The sequence below is a fragment of the Mesoplodon bidens genome, assembly GCF_964165515.1.
Source record: "Mesoplodon bidens genome assembly, chromosome: 1".
NCBI classification, from domain to species: Eukaryota; Metazoa; Chordata; class Mammalia; order Artiodactyla; family Ziphiidae; genus Mesoplodon; species Mesoplodon bidens.
In genome coordinates this window covers 178,782,806-178,803,475 of record NC_138176.1, presented here as the reverse complement: position 1 = coordinate 178,803,475, position 20,670 = coordinate 178,782,806, and the positions used below count along the sequence as shown (strand labels likewise).

General features: G+C 34.3%; 1 protein-coding gene across 1 annotated transcript; it reads left to right on the top strand.

Annotated features, from left to right (window-relative positions):
* The first annotated feature begins 7,983 nt into the window (after positions 1-7,983).
* JCHAIN (joining chain of multimeric IgA and IgM) lies at positions 7,984-17,357 on the top strand. Its single transcript, XM_081224441.1, has 4 exons — positions 7,984-8,154; positions 12,004-12,130; positions 15,759-15,839; positions 16,430-17,357. Exons 1-4 carry the CDS (start codon positions 8,091-8,093, stop codon positions 16,632-16,634), a joined length of 477 nt encoding a protein of 158 aa, XP_081080567.1. The 5' UTR covers positions 7,984-8,090; the 3' UTR covers positions 16,635-17,357.
* The last annotated feature ends 3,313 nt before the right edge of the window (positions 17,358-20,670 follow it).

Here is a 20,670-nt window from a genome sequence, read left to right as displayed (position 1 = left end):
TTGTCAAAAAAGAGATACTATAATCTTAAATATCATTTATTGAAAAATCTTATATTCCTGCTGTGTTTTGTACTTGGTCAAATAACACTTGGACAGTTGTATACATATCTGGACATTACACTTTAAAAAGTGACATTGACACTATGGAACCTGTCCAAAAAAGAGATTAATAGTATTAGAGGACTTAAAATTAGACACAGTTTTCAATGCCTTGTGAAGATGTTCTCCAATCATCCTTTATTCAATTAATATATTTTAGGCAGTCCTGTGCTTCGTTCTTGGAAACAGAAGTGAGCAACAAGACAATGCAATTCTCAAGGAGCTTTTATTCTAATGAGGAGGAGACAGATACTAAGTAAACTAAATAAGATATTTGAACAATGATAAATACTATGAGGAAAATAAAATAGAGTAATATAACAGTGACTGGTAGTTAGGATGAATAGCAATCAGAGAAATTGTCTCTGAGGCAATGACATTTGACTTGAGACTTCAATGATGATGAGGGGCCAACCATGCAAGGATATGGAAAGTGTTTCATGCAGAGGGACTATAAAGTACAAGGGCCCTGCACAGAAGAAGCTGGAGAATGATGAATGAAAGGGAGAGTTGTGGGAAATCAAGCAAGATAATGAGTATGAATTTATTCTAAGTGTAATAAGCCAGTAGAGGGTTTTAAGTCAGATATGATCTCATTTACCTTTTGAAAAGATCACTACTGAGTGGACAATGAGTTATGGGGGTAAGACTGGATGTAGAGAAGAGTTTAGAGCAGAAAATAGTTTAATGAATTATAAACATGAGACCATTTTTTCCTCCCAATCATTGCTTCCAATTACCATCATTAAATTTTTCTTTGCCTTACCTTGACAAGGTTTTAAAAAGATTCAATAATTTTGGTAATCTTCCATTATTAAATGTCTAGTTTATTTGCTGTGAACCTGTGAAACTGTTGTAAAAAGTAGTCTATTAAAAAAAACTCTAGTTCAGTCTAAAAACTTATATCTCATACTTTATAGAAACACTTATTTATTTATTTATTTTTTGCTGTACGTGGGCCTCTCACTGTTGTGGCCTCTCCCGCTGCGGAGCACAGGCTCCGGACGCGCAGGCTCAGCAGCCATGGCCCACGGGCCCAGCCGCTCCGCGGCATGTGGTATCCTCCCAGACCGGGGCACGAACCCGCGTCCCCTGCATCGGCAGGCGGACTCCCAACCACTGCGCCACCAGGGAAGCCCAAAACACTTATTTTTTAAAAGAGAAGTTTAGTTGACTGTATAACTGATAGAAGCCAAATAGAAGCCAACAGTGTAACATAGCTGCCAAAAAAGAGGTACTTGTAATCTTAAGTAGTATTTATTGAAAAATGTTTTAGTGTTGCTTTTTGTTAATTTCAAGCCTCTGGCATCTAATTCAAACAAGATGGAATGATAGAGACCAGATTTACCCTCCCGCCTGGAAAAACTGACAAAATCTATGAAATAATGATTTTTGAGACGTTGTACATTAGGCAACAAAGGACAGTGATCTCTGAGAAACAGAAAACAGATGAGATCTTTGCAATTGCCCCAGCTTGCTTCCTTGAAAGAATTTCTAGGCCATGGCTTCACTGGTGAAATCTGTCAAACATTTAAAGAAAAAAATAATACTAATTCTACACTCTTCCAGAAAATTGGGGAGGAGGAAATACTTCTAAACTTAGTCTATTGGGCCTGCATTATCCTGATAAAACCAGGCAAAGACATTATAAGAAAAGAACATTTCAAACCAATATCCATTATGAACCTATAAGGAGAAATTCTAAGCAAAATTTTAGTAAGTTGAATCTATCAGTTTATAAGAAAGATATTACATCATGATTAAGTGGGGTTTATCCCAGGAATGCAAGGTTAGTTTAACATTTAAAATCAATGTAATTTACCATATTAACAAACTAAAAAAGGAAAATCATATGGTCATCCAGTAGACAGAGAAAAAGCATTTGAAAAAATACAATATCCATTACTGATTAAAAAAAAAAACTCTCAGCAAACTGGGAACAGAAGGGAACTTCCTCAGCTTGATAAAGGACATTCAAGGAAAACCTAACATCTGCTTAAAAAATGAATTCTGAAGGGGTGAATTTTTTTAACAGCTTTATTGAGATGTAATTGGTATACAATGAACTGTACACATTTAACCATACAATATGATAAATTTTGACTAATATGTGCACTCCTGAATTCATAACTACATCAAGATAGTGAACATATCGATCCTCCCTAAGAGTTTCCTCATGCACCCTTGTAATCCTACTCTCCCTCCCTTTTCTCCTTGTCCCTACCTTCCCAGGCAGTCACTGATCTGCTTTCTATCACTATAGATTTGTTTGCATTTTCTAGAATTATTTATATTAAAACATTATGTATTTTATATGTAACATTAAATATAAAATTTAATATAAATATAATCATACATTTAAATATATTTTAAAAGAATATTTAAAAATATATGATTATATATTTTATAATATATTTAAATATTTTAAATATACAAAATATATGGGATGATACAGTATGTACTCTTTTTGATATTTTTTCTGGCTACTTTCGCACAGTACAATTATTTTGAGATTCATCCACGTTGTTGTGTATAGTAGCAGTTCATTCACTTTTATTGCTGAGTAATGGATATGCCACAATTTGTTTATCCAGTTTTTTTGTTTTGTTTTGTTTTGTTTGCGGTATGCAGGCCTCTCACTGTTGTGGTCTCTCCTGTTGCAGAGCACAGGCTCCAGACGCGCAGGCTCAGTGACCATAGCTCACGGGCCTAGCCGCTCCGTGGCATGTGGGATCCTCCCGGACCGGGGCACAAACCCGTGTCCCCTGCATTGGCAGGCGGACTCTTAGCCACTGCGCCACAGGGAAGCCCTATCCAGTGTTTTTAATAGACATTTAGGTTGCTTCCAGTTTGGGGCTATTACAAATAAAGCTAACACTTTTCCCAAGTGTCCTTTGCCTCCCCCTCCAAGTCAGAAAAACTTTGGATATATTCTTTTTCTTCCTTTTGGCTTTATTGAGAAATAATTGGCATATAATGGTGTGTAAGTTTAATATATATATCACATTTTCTTTATCTATTTGTCTGTGTGTGGACACTTAGGTTATTTCCACATCTTGGCTATTGTGAATAATGCTGCAATGAACATGGGTGTGTAGATATCTCTTTGAGATAGTGATTCAGTTTCCTTCGGATATATACCCAGAAGTGGGCTTACTGGGTTGTAGAGTAGTTCTATTTTTAATTATTTGAAAATCTTCATATTGTTTTCCATAGCCACTGTATCAATTTATATTCCCACGTACAGTACAGCAGGGTTCCCTTTTCTCCACATCCTCACCAGTATTTGTTGTCTTTTTTCTTTTTGATAAGCCATTTCAACAAGTATGATATTATATCTCATTGTGGTTTTGATTTGCATTTCCCAGATGATTAGTGATGTTGAGCACTTTTTCATGTACTTGTTGGTGATTTATATGCCTTCTTTGGAGAAATGTCTATTCAAATCCTCTGCCCATTTTAAAATCAGATTTTTTTTTTACTATTTAGTTGTATGAGTTCCTTATTTATTTTATATATTAATCTTTTATCAGATATGTGGTTTACGAATATTTCCTCCCATTCCATAAGTTACATTTTCATTTTGCTAACTGTTTCTTTTGCTGTGCAGAACCTTTTTAGTTTGATGTAGTCCCAGTTGTTGATTTTTTTTCTTTTTTTGCTAGTGCTTCTGGTGTCATATCCAAAAATTATTGTCAAGACCAATTCAAGGAGTTTTTTCCTGTATGTTTTCTTAAGAGTTTTATGGTTTTAGGCCTTATGTTTAAGTCCTTAATCCATTTCAAATTAATTTTTGTGAGTGGTGTAAGGCAGAGGTCCAGTTTCATTATTTTGCATGTGAATATCCAGAAGAGACTGTCCTTTCTCCACTGAGTATTATTGTCTCTCTTGTCAAATATTAGTTGACCATATATGTGTGGATTTATTTTGGGGTTCTCAATTCTGTTCCATTGGTCTATGTGTCTGTTTTCATGCCAGTATCCTACTGTTCTGATTACTAATATAGATTTGTTGGATATTTTCATTCATACCTTATAAGGGTCATATAGCAGGAGCCCATATCAGTTTCTATGTTTCTACATGCCTGCAACCCAGGGGGATATGTGAAGCTCTCCCAGGAATGTTTTCCTTAAACTTCATTGCAACCGATAGCCCCAAGTTGGGTTTGCATTTTCTGCAACTCAACAAGGAGTGACCAACATAATGTTGGTGATAATTGCTATGATGATGATAATAATCACTGGTACCTATTTAGCACTTACGATATGCCAAGATCTGTTTTAACTTCTTTATATGTAGTAATACATGTTAAGCCTCACAACAGTCCTATGAAATATGTATTGTTATTATCCCCATTTTATAGAGAGGAGAATTGAAACATAGAGGTTAAATGATTTGACCAAGGTTTGCCTAGTGTCTCACAACTAGTAAGTGGTGGATTGGGTGGTAAAACCAAGCAGTTAGACTTAGAATCCTTTCTATTCGATTGGCCAAAAAGTTCGTTCGGGCTTTTCCATAACATCTTACAGAAAAACCAGAACGAACTTTTTGGCCAGCCCAATATTAACTATTACGTATATTGTTTCTCAGTTTCCCCTTCTTGCAGGGTTCTTGATCTCTTTATTTTCTTGATTCTCTCCCTCAGTTAACTTTGGGGAGAAAAGAACACCTTGTCCTGCCCCCTCTCAGAAGTAAAAGGGGGAAAGTCTCTTACCACAAACAGTGCTGTTTCCAAAAGGCCAACATCTTCTGTGATAGCATTCCCCTTTTCCCTCCAGAGTTCTCTAAAGACTAGAGGATTGAACCTGGAAGTGGTGGGGTTGTGATGGTAGTAAGTTGAGTTCTGTTGCTTCTTGTTAAGTCTTGGAGGAAGTATCCAACTCTCTTTAGAATTTAGGGTACTTAGCCATTCTTGTTTGTCATCTGTGAGTCCTAGTTGCCAATGCTGGGGCAAAGGAAAAAATCGCTTTTTATTACTGAGGCTATTATAGTAGTCTAGGAAAGAAGACAGAGGCTTGGACTAGGGTAGCAGTGAAAACGGAGAGAATCATAAATTTGGGATATATTTTGGAAATAAAACCAACAAGACATGGTAGTAAATTGAATATGAGGGAGAAGAACAGGAAGGGATCAAAGAAGAGGACTTTTCCTTGAGCAACCAGGTAGATGGAGGTACCATTTACCGAGATGAGGAAGAATAAAGATGAAAAGAGATTGGAATGGAAGTGTGAGGGTGGCTTGGTCATCAAGAGTACTGTTTTGCCTGGTTAAGTTTTAGATACCTGTTAGATAGCCATGTGAAGGTATCAGAGTTGGATACAGGAGTTTGCAGCTCAATGGGCAAGGTAAAGTCTACAGTTATAGATCTGAAAGTCACAGCATGTCCTATATTCAAAGCCATGGGATCAGATAAAATCAGTTAGGGAGAGGATGAGAGAAAAGAGAAGGCTGAGGATCAACCTTAATATTCAGAGGAAAACTCAGCAAGATACTGAACAGGAGTCATCAGTCAGATAGGAAGAAAACAAGGAGAGTGTACTGTCTATGTCTCAAGAGAATCAAGTCTTTGTCATGATTTGAGTATCCTAAATATAATAAGCTATGTACAGAGGAAGTGAAGCATCGACCTATTTCAGATGGTTTTCTGAACTCAGGCTGTCTGCTGTATAGGAAATTGAAACAAAACTTAAGTGGGAATAAAGAAGGTGAGACTAAATTACCTTAAGATCTCTTTTATCCAAATGAGTCTACCACTGAAACTCTTACTGTAAGAATCATCTGTTTAAATGTGGAAAAATAAACCATTTTTGGTGAAGAATTTAGAACATGGAGCTAAGCTCCCAATTATTTAACTCAACTTGAATGGATACATTTTTTAGTAGGAAGAACAAAATCAGAGATGAAGTGCTTTAAAAATTAAACCAGACCTAGTAAAAAGATTATGAAACAATTCACCTGTAAAACATAAATAGAAGTGAATATAAGCCTCAGCTAAGTGATTTCCAATGTAAGCCCATTTGTTTAAAAAAATTACCTTTATTAGCTTCTGGCTCTTCCATAGTTAATGCTGCTAGTTATGCTCCCTCCCCACAGTCTACCAATTTTCAAATTTTAGTGTACATCAAAATCAACTGGAAGGCTTTTAAAAATACATATTTCAAGGTCACATCTCTAGAAATTCTGATAGGGTGTAGCCAGGAAATCTATATTTTGACTAATACTCTAGGGAAGATGACCCCGGGACCACACTTGACAAAACACTTGTCCTGATCCTGTGTTGCATGTATAGGTAACTCTTCTGGTAGCAAAAGTGTCACTTGGTACTGTCCTCACTATTTTTATTAAAATAATTTATTTTAGATGCATGGTTTACATAATAGAATTACAAAACTATAAGGTTGAAAGAATAGAAATCAAATATAGAGCTTTTCTTTAGCTTAGTAATTATATGTCAGTCTTGGCTTTTATAAAAAATAAGTTTTGGGGGAGGCTTTAATTTGTCTCCAGAGATTTATCCAACTTGCTTGTTGGGGAAGCAGTCTACCCTTGAGTTTATTTTCAAGGAAATAATGGCTTTAAAATGTATCCAACTAACTTCTAATTACTCTTTTTTTTGGAGTGATATAATAAATCAGTTATTTAGATCTTAAGTGGTTGATATTTGTTTTGACATCCTGACCACACACTAAAATAATGAGCTTTCAGATGTTTCTCTTTCTATAAGATATAATTATTCATTATATCCAGTATATATATCCAGTGAATCCAGTGTACTTTTCTTAACCTCAAATAGTTTCTAAGTCCTATGAAAGTCGAAATTAAAATGAGAACAAAGTTTGACAGTGCAGTAATATTGTGTGTTCTAGTGCCTGGCACTTTGTCCTTGCTAAACGTTCAGTACGTGTTGACTGAAGGAGTACAATTATGTGCTAGTCTTTAATAGCTTTCATTCTGCCATTTTTTACTGCCAGCTGTGAAATCCGCTTGCCTACTTATGGTCCTGAAGTATTTCTTCAGTAACTCACAAAATTCTAGGAGATTCTTATAAAATTAGAGAACTGAAAACCAAAAGTAACATAGATTTGATGTTGTATAATTGTAGCCAATCCTGCCTAAGAGACATTCTAGCATGTTGGGGTAGGAGGTAGGGGGATGCCCTATCCAAAAGCTCAGGGGTTTTTTTTGTTTGTTTTTTACACTAATTAATGAAAAAAATTTATAAGCAATACTGTGGTGATTCAGTTTTCTGTTGAGGCATCTCAAACACACATCATTTCATGGATTTACAATTCTGAAAGGTATAACTGGGTGAGCAAATACAGGGTCTGCTTTAATACTATCAAATTGAAACATGGCAACTGATAACATCTAGCATCCACCTGTTTCTAATTCCAGTTCCACATTTGAACTTATAAAATAACTGAAAGTAATGAGAATATGTATATATTATATATATAATCTATAATCTGTATGTTAAACCTGGTAACTTGGTTAATGAAGGACTAGAAGAAAAAGTTGACATAAAATGCAATTGGAACCTTAAAGGGCTTTAATTCTTTCCTCCTTCTTCTCTCTTCTTCATTTATTGTTCCAGGTACAACAAATATCATATTATGTTTGACTTGAAAACTTTATTATCTAGGTAATAACGTTGAGAATCCCCATTTAAACATTCTTAATGGACTACTGCCTTGAAATTATTATTAGTCTTCTGATTTAATTATATAGAATAAATGTAAAATAAAAAGTGATTGCACCAAAACATGGCTTTGGGGTATATTTTGGAAGAAAATACGTAAATCTGAGCCATAATTTCTTTCCAGTGCAGTATTTAAATTTCAGACTTCAACCGCAGTTGTGATTGTTTTTAGTTTGTTAGCTGCCTGGAGTGTTATTTTAAGAAAGCAGAAGCACCATCATTTGCACAGTCGTTATAGATCACACAGCTTAACCCTGACTTTTTAGCTCCAGTTTTTCAAAAGAAAGCCAAGATGAAGAACTATTTGCTTTTCTGGGGAGTCCTGACCATTTTTGTTACGGCTGTTCTTGTGACAGGTATGTGGTATTTTGAGAATGAACCCAGATAAAAGGAAAAATAGAACACAGATCTGTTCTTCAGATTTAAACATTTATATTTGTGTTTTGGTTGGACAGCTAGCTGGCTGCTTTTTTCTAGCATGTCTTAATCTTTGTATGAGCAGTGATATTTACATGGACAAGACTCATTGTAATTCTTTTTATTCTTTTTTCTCTTCTCATTTGTTTGCCTACTACAACCTAGAGAATAAGAAAGTAGATATTTCTGGATAAGTACAAATAGCTATACTTACATGAATACCCATATTGAATCTTGAAAATCAGTAATCTTCTCCTTGAGTGTCTCAAATTTATATTCTGGAGAAATAAAGTAATAATTATTATACATACAATATAGAGTGTATTGGGATTTTATTTCCCCAGAGAGCTTGTTATTAATACATTGTAACAACATTCCTGGATCTGAGCCTACAGATTTATTATGACCCTTTAACAATGTTTAATGTTGTACACATTTCCTATAACTTGATGGCTGAACTTCAGTTATTTTGTTTATTAACTTTTCAAACTATTATAGAAAATGGATTATTTTCTGAATATAGAAGTACAGTGTTTAATAATTTTCATCTAGAAGGGCATATGAATTAGAAGTGATATAATTTGGCTGGTTTGTTCTAAGACTTACTGAGTTTATTCATTTTTTTGGATCTCATTCTTATTTCAAGACAGTATGATGTAATTAAGAACAGTGATTTTACATATAGATTATACTAACTTAGCATTAAGAATAATGAATTTAATAATACTTAAAACAAAGATATTAGTAGTAAACCATGTGTAGGTACCTATACATATATATAAATACATATGTTTATAACATATTTATATACCTATAAACATGTGAAATATATATATAGCTATATATGTATAAAAGAACTATAATTTATTGAGTATATACTATATTCTAGGCATTATGCTAACTGCTTTACATATATGATTCCATTTAGTTCTCACAATAACCATTTGAGGGTAGGTACTATTATTGTTTCTGACATATAGTTGAGCCCATTGAAATTTAGAGAGATGAAGTAACTTACCTAAGGTCATACAACAAGCATGCGGTAGGTAGAACGCAGGCCATCAGACACTATAGTCCACACTCCTAACTACTGTCCTGTTCTTCCTGTATAAGAGAATCACCTTTTAGTAAACTCATTACGTTCATATCTAGTATGTATTAAGTCTATTTTCTTACTCGTTTGAATTGAATTAAATTTAACAACTATTTATTGAACACCTACTATCTTTCAGGTGCTCTTGGAATAAAGTAAGGCATAGTCTACAATAACAGGTTTATTAGGAAAAATACTGCTTGTCGATGAAACAGAATGTTAGAATCTTATAAGTCTTGGTGAATTGAAAGTATTTGTACAATTTTTCTGGTAGGTATATTAGGCTACCTAGTATTTTTATATAGTAACAGTAATGATGGTTTTTTCTTATGTTTCTGGCAAGAAAGTATATGCCATAACTAAAATACAGATATTTTCTATTTAAGACTTAATGGTCAAGTCACTACTTGACTCAATCTGTGTTTTTTGGTCACGCATTACATGCTCATTTCTATTTTATTGAGAGAAAACATTTAAGAGTCATGAATACGGAGGAGGGAAAGGAGACCATTTAAGTCATCTTACTCTTTTCAAAAAATTAAGAAGAATTATATCATTGTCTTAAATTGCTTCGTAATGATTTTTCTCCAATACCATACAGACTTTAATCAGAAGATTTATTAAGAACTTATGAATAATGGCATAATAATGCATTATAAAGTACTTCAAAACAATTATAAGTACAATAACAATGGTCTTAAAATGTTTTTGTAATGACTGTTATCATTAAGACTGAAATACTGCAGTTAGCTCCTTTCTGCTCTGGGATCGTCACCAGAATAATTAGATTTCCAGTTATAGTTATATCTATCCTTATCATTTAACCTTTATAACTTGAATTTGTGTGCTGTCTTTGTTTTTTTAATTGAGGCTTGATGATAGGAAATTTTAAAGGTCACTTAGCTAAAATTATAGGAATAAAAAAGATATTTAGCATCATTATTATTGTTTAATTAACACTATTAAATAAAGCTATTTATTTTGGGGGGGAGTGGATTGTCACTTTTTATTTATGTCTTTTACATTGTTTTAATTTTTTACAATAATTTTTCAACTTTTTAAAGAAAAAATGTTTTTTTTACTCAGGTTCTTATGCATTTTAAGAGAGATGAAATGACACTGTTTTCCCCCCACTACATATATTATAAGCATCTTCTCTTTTCTTATTAAAAATTTTTACAAGACAAGGAAAGACTGAGGAACTGTCACAGATTAGTGTGCATACATATATACTAAGGAAACACAACAAATAAATCCAATGTGGGATCCCAGATTGGATCCTTGGACAGGAAAAGAATAGTGGAAAAACTGGTCAAATCTGAATTAGGTCTGTAGTTTAATTTATAGTATTGTATCAATGTTACTTTCCTCATTTTGATAACGGTACTATGGTTATGTAAGTTGTAAATATTAGGGGAAATTAGGTGAAGGATATATGAGAACTTTCTGTACTATTTTTGCAAATTTTCTGTAAGACTAAAATCATTTCAGAATAAAAAAATGTAAAACTTTTTTTATATATTCCGGAACTTAATTCACTATTTTCCTTTCCAAGCTTGCTTTTTTTTCTGTGTTCCCTATATTTATTAATGGGATTATTAGTCTCCTAGTCACCAGTAAAGCTATTTATTATTAACTCTTCAGGTTAATAACAGGTTAACTGATCAAAGTCCAGAGAATAAGAAATTTTCTTCGTTAATACTTTGCAGCACTTACCAGACCTCATTGTCTAGTATTCAGATTAGAAAATAAATGTTGACATTCAGAGTTAAGGCTTAAATAGTCATCTGTGTATAATATTCCGATTAGACAATAGATGTTGACATTCAGAGTTAAGGCTTTAATAGTCATCTGTGTCTTCACTCATTCATTTATTATTTTTTTCTGTACACATGCATATTATATTAAATAGAACTTGTACCTCACAATATATTCTAAATTGTGTTAGCAAATTTATACCACCTTATATCTCTATATATTGTATCTTTAAAAATAATTCTTATAAGAAATATTAATAAATATAGCACTTATTATTTTATTGTATTAAATCATTATACTATGATAACCTGAATGTTATTATGAAAAAGAAGAATATAATTAAGTTTAGGAAACTTATAGTGGAGAATATTTGAAGTCTTACAAAATAAGGTTATCTTTGGGAAAGTATGCATGTTCTTAGTTCTAATGCAATCTAAGGAAAAAAGAAAGTATAACTGGGAGTTCAGGAAGGACGTGACACTTCAAACTGGGTTTATTATAAAGGCTAATGTTACTTTTTGTTCACTTTTGAATAAATTGCTCAGGTCTGAGAGAAATCCAGTTTAGATTTTTGTTTTCTTTCTCATTTTGGCATTTGGCACTGATTTTTACAAAGCCACATCATTCAGAGGGTTGTGCCTATATTAATAGCATTAGATTAAAACCAGAATTCTTTCAGTCAGGTTAGAAAGACCATGGACTGGTCCAAGGGAAGGAGAGAAAATTCCTTTTGGAGTTCATTTGGATTTCCTTCACTACGCTGTGAGATTCCACTTAGCTATTTTAGATTAGGAAAGAGAACAAATGAAGAAAGCCGAAACTGATCAACCATAAAACTTAAGTTTTCTGCTGGGGGGAGGGGCATAAATTAACTCGATAGAAAGTATAAAAATAAACTTTCATTTACCTTTCTTCTTAATATATATTATCTTTCAAGCCCAAGATGAAGATGAAAGGACTGTTCTTGTTGACAACAAATGTAAGTGTGCCCGGATTACTTCCAGGATTATCCCTTCTGCTGAAGATCCTAGTCAAGACATTGTGGAGAGAAACATCAGAATTATGTATGTGGTATTTCATGTTTCATTTTTTCATATTGTGAGCAGAGATACTTTCTGATATTAGCAATTGTTTGCATGTGATACCTATATCTTTGCTCCTCTTTTTGGTGTATAGCACCTTACATTAGTTGAATCTGGTTAATGGGCTTGAGCCAATTATGTAGAAGTTGGGAGCAGGAACAAAGGTTTCCAGGCAACCTAAAACCAGTCAGCTAGATCAAATAATAACTGAAGGTCGCATCTAGTCATCAACATGCCCTGTTTATATGGAGTTATTTCAATTTGAATCAGAGCTTTTAGTTGCCCTTGATCAGTTCAAAGTGAAACTTGAGATAACATTAAAAGGCTTGTTTTGTACCATATATGGACCACAGAGTATTTCACTTTGTACTCAACTGCCGGTCTCCATAAAAGTAAGGTAGACTAATCAAATTGACTAAATTAATTTCGTCTACACTTGTATATTGGACTTCAGATATTTATTTCATTTCACACATAGTCTGTCATAAGCTATGAGTCTTACTCGACAGCACAAATGCTAATAATACTTAAGAACTGAGATTCCTATTGGATCTAGTCATTAATGTCTTCCTTGTGAACTACTTCTACCTTGAACAGCCTCCCCCCAAATCAAATACCTCTTATTGAAACAGAACATAGCATTCGATCCCATTTAATCAATGGGAGAAGTATAATATGCTTAAGAATTTGTTTCAAGTTCTGGCTGTCACTAAATAGCTATGTGCTCTGGTATGCTAGTTACTTATTTATTACTTACTAATAAAAAAATAATATGTATCTCATAGGGTTATTGTAAAGATAAATAGAGAAGATCTCTTCCTTTTAAAGACTGTATAGTTCCTGGCACATTTTCAATACATATTTGCTGTTATTTATTCACCTAACCTATGTGCCAGTTATCATTATGTCACCATCCTTCTTAAAATCCCTTTGCTGGTTCCCGTAATGTTACTAGGATAAATTACGAATGTCTCAGCCTAACCTATAATGCTCGGCAAAACTCTCAAGCTCTTCCATTGCCACTTTTTTTTTTTCACCTCATGTTTGAAAAGCCAGTACATTGCAGTACCTTTATTTCCTCACACTCACAGTGCTCTCTTCCTCTTCTGTTTTTGCATAACCTGGTTCCTCTGCTTGAGGAACTCTTTCTCCCACCCCTCTTAGCCTGGTTAACTCCTCACCCTGCATGTCTTAGCTTTGACGTCTCTTCCTCTAGCAAATTTTCTCTGACCACAGAGTCTATACCACATAGCTCCCTGTTAAGGATAGAACAATTGGAGAAGCATGTAACTTGAGGAGATGGCATCCATGACACTGGCACCTAAACCATGTTGAAGAGGAGTGTCTATCTTATGTTTAAATCTCCAGGGGACAGATTTAAAATGGCACACCAGGATTCTCTAATTTATCATTTTCTTCTATTACATGATTCTTTTTATGATATATTATTTACTGAAATCAGGCAATTCAGTTACTTCATGCCACTTCCCTGATGTGTATTGATGCTTCCCTAATCTTATTTCTGAAAGTTTTATTATCGTTGCTGTGTCATTATGGCATTATTCCCAACTCCATCACTTACTAATGATGTGACTTTGGGCAAGTTACTTAACTAATTTGAGCCTGTTTCCTAAACTGAAAAAAAGGAATAATTATATAGGTATGTATATATACACATATACTTCATAAAGTTGTGAGGATTAAATATAGTAATGTATAAAAGCACCTAGAACAGTGTTTGGCCCATGGTGAAAGACTTATACATGTTTATTCTCTTATTTTTCTCATTATTTAAAGCATTTTTTAATACTACTAGAGATTTTACAGTATAATAAAGGGTTGATCATTCATTCATTCATTTGGCAAACATTTATTGAGTGCTTCTGAAAGCCACTGAGGATTGGAGCTGGGGATAAAATAATTTATATAAAACACAGTCCATGCCATCAAAGAATTTACAGTCTAGTAGGGAACTTTAAATAATTGAAAAGGCAATTTCAATACAGTATTGTAAATGCTATGACAAGAATAGGCATAGGATGTTATAGGAGCACAAAGCGGGGGCACCCAGTCCAGTCCTTGGGGGAGGTGGGAGAGTGGCAGGGGGAGGCAGGAGAGGGTATGTGGAGTAAGTGGTAGAAGTGGATGATGGCTGTTAGCTGACTGAACTGGAGTTAGCTAGGTAAATGTGTGTGGGGGAACGGCAGGGTTGATAGGTGAAGCAGATCATGCCAGGAAAAGGAAACAGGGTTGCTGTGAGGATTATATGAGATCATCATGTTAACATGTTTATCATAGTGCCAGGCACACTGTAAGTGCTCAGTAAATGTTAGAACTGTTATTGTTTTTGTCATTGTGAAGACTTGGAGATGAGAAAATCGTGGTAAGTTTGTGCAATTGCAAGCAGCTGTTTACAGCTGGCACATGTTATAAAGAGGGTGGTGTGGTGAGAGAGAAGGCTGGAGAGTTAGAGTATTTCATGTAGTGTCTTCTGTGCCACCTTAATGATACCCTGTTTTCTAGGGGGAGACAGTGTAGGTTTTAAGCAGAGAAGGAAATTAGGCTTGTATTTTAAAAAGACTATTTTGGCAATAATGTGGCTAATACATTGGAGGGGTCAAGACTGAAGGAGGGTATTGCTGCAAACTAGGAGAGAAATGTTGGTGTCCTGATCAAGTAGCTGGAGTTCACAGACGCAAAGAATCAGAATCAATTGAACTGTGAGATGGATTAGATATAGGTCATGACAGAGAGGGAAGACTGAGGGTGGTATCCAAGTTTTTGGCTTGGATATGTATGTGGATAATATTGCTAAATACTGAGTTAGGAAACATGAGGGTTTTTTTGTTTGTTTTTTGTATTTTTTGGTAGGGAGGGATGCATATGATGAGGAGTGGTGACATAGATGAAAAAATGTAAAATTTAATGAAATCACCTGAACTAGTTGATGTGTAATTTTTCATGGAACATCTCCAAATCAAGAGGTCTGTATTCCAGTTCCAGCTTTACTACTTAGTAGTTGTGTGACCTTGGGTAGGTCACCAACCTCTTTGATTTATAATTACTGCATTTCTAAAATGTGGATTTTAGTATCCATTCATTCCATAAATATTGAACATATTCTACGTGCCACACGTGTAGCAAGGCACTGGGAATGTGTAAACGTTTTTGCTTCAAGGAATTTATAGAATCTAGAAGCAACTACTGTGTAGGTAAGCAACTGTAATATGGCATTTGTTATAATAAGATATATGAAACTTTAATGAGACTACAGAGTAAGGAGTTTATTGAGGGGTGGGGATGGGATCAAGGTAAAAATCACAGAGAAGGTAAAACTTGATCTTATTTTTAAAGGAAAAGCAGGGATTTGTCAAGTAATCAAAGATAGTTGACAGAGGAGTTGTTGTGAGGTTTATTTTGAATGACAATGTTTAAAATGTAACAATTACTGTGAAATCTGAGTAATAGTATTACTAAAGAGTGTTTATAGAGTGCTAAATGTCCGAATGAAATAGTAAGTACTGTCCTAGCAATATACCTATTACCAAAAATAGCAGTATCTGCTAATTTCATTATTCTTCTTTGTTTTCTTTCTTTCTTTTTTTTTTAGTGTTCCTCTGAACAGCAGGGAGAATATCTCTGATCCTACCTCACCCCTGAGAACCAAATTTGTGTACCATTTGTCCGACCTGTAAGAGATTTTCCTTCATACTAATATAGATATTGAAGTCAATAACTTTTAATTAAATTGTTAGTAAGAATGTTTTTGAAAACAAATTGGGGTATAAACATTTACCAATATAATTTGAACTTTTGAATACATTAATTCCTATGTTAATCATTAGGTATAATAAATTCATAAAACTTTATCACAGATAAAAGTTAGCTGTAAATTTATTCTAAAGATGAAATTATTGCCATTAGTACAAAGGACCAACTTGTCTTTATAGTTTAATAATTCAGACACATTAACATGCAGGTGTTTCTTTGGAAACTATAGAATCCAACATAAAAATTAAAGAACAATCCCTTCTTTGTTACTATAAATAACTCATTTACTCCTAGTACCTCACAATCATATTATCATATTATTAATTATATTGCTTACTTTCAACTGAAGGTTGAAAAATTACGTAAATAATTCTGTATTATAGAGACGTTGAAGTCTGAAAGGGGTCACCTTTTGTCAGAACTAATTGATTTTGGATAGAAATGTAGAGTTACTCAGATTCTGAGACAACATTTGATGGGGGTTGTCTAATGCATATATTTGTTTTTCAGCTGTAAAAAATGTGATCTTACAGAAGTGGAGCTGGATAATCAAGTAGTTACTGCCACCCAGAGCAATATCTGTGATGAAGACAGTGAGACTTGTTACACTTATGACAGAAACAAGTGCTATACAAACAGGGTCCCACTTACCTATGGTGGTAAGACCAAAATGGTGGAAACAGCTTTGACCCCGGATTCCTGCTATCCTGACTAATTTAAGTCATTGCTGACTGCACAACTCCTTATCTTGAAAGGCTCTCCATTTTGATTCCAGGTAGTTAATATATTTACTACCAGTGAATTTGAAACCATGATTTTTGGGGGGGGATAATATAAAACTAACTACCCCACTCCCCCCCCACCCCCTTGCCCCCAGGCAAATAACTGAAATAGTAGCATTGTTATTTTTTAAGGTAAATTTCTAGCATTTAAAAAAATAGACAAGGGGAGAAAATAAAACTCAAAAGAGTAAAAATCAGGAGACATAATTAAATTTTGCCTTTTTTTTTTTTTGGCTTTGCCCTTGAGAGCCTGAGCTTTTGCACATTCCATACTATTCTCTTTAAAAAAAAGTATCACTGTGCAGAGAAAATTTATATGTAAATATAGGTCAATTGTTTGTCTTCATTAGAAAAATAATAATTGGAAAACATGTTTTGGAAATATTCATAAAATAATTTAAAATGGGATCTCTAATATTTATGAAAACAGCTGAAAGTGACATAATTAAGTGTATAATTGAAAATATATTTTGATATAACAGATTTGGGAGCAAATTATATGGATTTTTTTTAATAAATTTTTTTTGATAATCAGGATAGTGTGAGAAATTCCCATTAGAAATCACCTCTATTTATAACTGAATCTAACAAATTATGTATTCCAAAATATGTATTCTCCAGCACAGTTTGAACAATTAAATAGATTCATAAGCATATACCTGTGTGAAATAATTTACTGGAAAAAAGTTTGCTTGTGTTAACTTTGCTGTATGTAAGTAAAAATATCATTTATGGGACTTCCCTGGTGGCGCAGTGGTTAAGAATCTGCCTGCCAATGCAGGGGGCACAGGTTCATGCCCTGGTCCAGGAAGATCCCACATTCCCCATAGCAACTAAGCCTGTGCGCCACAACTACTGAGCCTGCGCTCTAGAGCCCCTGAGCCACAACTCCTGAAGCCCAGGCACCTAGAGCCCCACCCCACAACAAGAGAAGCCACTGCAATGAGAAGCCCGCGCGCCGCAACCAGAGAAAGCCCGTCACAGCAACGAAGACCCAGTGCAGCCAAAAATAAATAAATAAATAAACAAATAAATAAACAAAAATATCATTTATTACGGAGGAACAGTTTGTAAGTATAATTATGCATTAATTACTGAATTCAAACCTGTAATAGTTGAGGTAGCTTTGTCATTTTATACCTAAAATTAAAAAGGCCAAGTCCATCCTGACAAATATAGTGTTTCTTATGGCACATAAAACTTTATGGCAGAAAATCAAGACCAATTGGCATACATATCTAAGACTACTGTGGAAAGTAAATGCTGACCCTGCATTTAAAATGAGAGGCTGATTAGTAAAATCAGTTTCTTGAAGAAACATTGTTTTCTTTTCTTTTTTTTTAAATGGTAATAGTCATTTTTAATAACTTTCACTGTGTTCATACTGATTATTCAGTGTTGGTTTTTTTTTTAGGGATAAGGCTGCGACACTCTGGTGCGTCAGTAGGAATCATAGTTTTGACATGCTAAAGACAAATCATTCTTGACCAGTCTTCATTCTGGTATGTGGTTTTAGCCAAGAATTTGAACTTTATTTAATCAGTAAACAGTTATTGAATATTTAGGACATGCAAGGAACTCTGCTAGATTTTTGGTGATTAATCTGTGATAAGTGCCCTCAAGATAGTGCCACTCACTTCCTAGACCTCTGCTCAGTTGGACCCCAGTTCAGTTCGGTAACAATCTTCACCATGAAGCTCACCCTGACTACTTTAAAAAAAAATTGCAAATCCTGTTCCCTATCTTGGTTTATTCCACCCCCATATACTTATCACCCTCTAGCAGACTATATCATTTTACTTATATGTTACGTTTATGGTGTCTCCTCCAACAATACATAAGCGCCACAAGCACAGCCATTTTTATTTTGCCCATTGATGTATCCCCAGCACTGGGAAGGGTGTCTGGCATGTAGAGGAGCTCAATAAATATTTGTTGAATGAATGAATATGAGTACAGCTTAGTTGAGGAAATAAGACATATGCATAAACACAATCACTTGGCAGAATCACATAAAGCAAAGAAATAGGTTTCGAAGTGTTCTGAGAATTTATGGGAGACTTCTCCCCCAGTTTTATTGAGATATAACTGATATACAACTTTGTATAAGTTTTAAGGTGTACAGCAGAATGACTTCACATACTTATCTATTGTGAAATGGTTACCACAATAAGTTTAGTTAACATCCATCACCTCATGTAGGTACAAATTTTTTTCCCTTGTGATGAGAACTTTTAGGGGGAGACTGTTTCTGAAGAGGCTTCTCTACTGTATTCCCATCTTTGCCTTAGTTTCTCTGCATACCTAATAAAAAATGTTTTTGGTATTATGTTGCAAATTCTTGTAGGAGAGAGCCCTATGCCAGTATTATTGCCTCATTAAATGCCAACTGGAAGAGTACTGCAAACTTAAAGTCCTGCAGGTCTTCCTTCTTTCAGAAGTTCAGTTAAACTCTAGAATTATCATATTGATAACAATTTAGCACTTATACCAAGTGCTAGGTGTTAGTCTAAGTGCTTTATTAAGCATTAACTCATTCATTATAAATCCAGAGTAGCAGGTGACTCTTAAATGAGTTACTGAAGAGTGATTAAAGCCTTCCTGTTAGTTTCATTCATACATTTAAGTGGACAGTTTAGCAGGGATACATGAGGAGTCAGTGCAGATGAAGCAGCTGTGAAAGGAACCTCTCTTTTGTCTTTGTGTGGGGTCCATGGGCTGTTCCCAACCAATGGTGATTGAGTGTGGCAAAGATACTAAGACAGGCTTTGGGGTGGCAGTGTAGTATAGTGGTTAAATCCATGGCCTAGCTTGGAATACTCAGAGACTAAATGACAAGTCACCAAGGGCAAGTTTATTCAATGTAAGGTTGAAAAATGAGTAAAAATAACTATCTTATAAAATATCTCATGAAATAACTATCTTATAAAAATAAGCAAACATGCCATAATGTATGTATATCACTTAACACAGCTTTTATAGCTTTCAGTAACCTGTAAATTACAGTTGATGTTGTGTGTTGTCTTTTGGCTCTTCTCTTTGCTCAGGCGACAAATCAGAGAAAAATATGAACACGTGTTAGATCAGTGATTCTCAAACTTTAATGTGTGTGAGACTCACCTGGAGGACTCATTGAAACAGATTGCTGAGCCCCACCCTCAGAGATGCTGATTAAGTAGTTCTGGGATGCCACAGGAGAAATTGCAGGTCTCAAAAAATTCCCTGGTGCTGCTGCTGCCTGGGAATTGCTTTAGAACCACGACTTTAGAATTATAAACCTGCATCTCCACCTAGTGGTTTGATTTATGAAATACAATGCATATGCATTTTAACACGTTTCATTTAGTCCTAAGTGTCCTGTGAAATAATCATTGTCTTCATTTTACAAATCATGAAACTAAGTTGCAGAGAGATAAAGTAATCTTATTAAGGTTTGACAAATAGTATATGGAGAACTGATAATTGGATCCAGACTGTGAGGCTCCAAAGCCAATGATCTCATTCAGTGTTATCCTGTCTAAAATACATTTTTCAGACCATTGCCTCCAGTAATTCCACTTCTGAGGAAGTAATCAGAAGTATGGACAAAGGGGAATAAAGATATTTATCACAACATTATTTATTATAGTGAAAATTCATAAGAGACTTCAAGTCCATCATTGAAGGGAATGATAATATAGTGTATACTTGAGAATGTTTTACAGACAACAAACATGAAGCTTTAAGTATTTTTAATTATATGGAAATTGCTTATGTAACGTGAAGAGGGAAATGTAGGCTATTTCATAAAATAATTACTTCAAGACCCTCCCTCCCTTCCTTATACACATAAAAGAGAAAATAGACCAAAGTATTAACATTGGCTAGTAGGATTATGTGTTATTTTTATTTGCTTACCTTTTACTTTTTATTACTGGCCAAATATTCTACAGTGAGTATGTATTTTGGTAACTAGAAAAATATTAATTG

Coding starts and splice junctions, on each gene's coding strand:
- JCHAIN (XM_081224441.1), top strand. CDS start 8,091: ATGAAGAACTATTTGCTTTTCTGGGGAGTCCTGACCATTTTTGTTACG. Junction 12,131..15,758: donor GAGAGAAACATCAGAATTAT/GTATGTGGTATT, acceptor TTTTTTTTTTAG/TGTTCCTCTGAACAGCAGGG. Junction 15,840..16,429: donor GTGTACCATTTGTCCGACCT/GTAAGAGATTTT, acceptor TTTGTTTTTCAG/CTGTAAAAAATGTGATCTTA.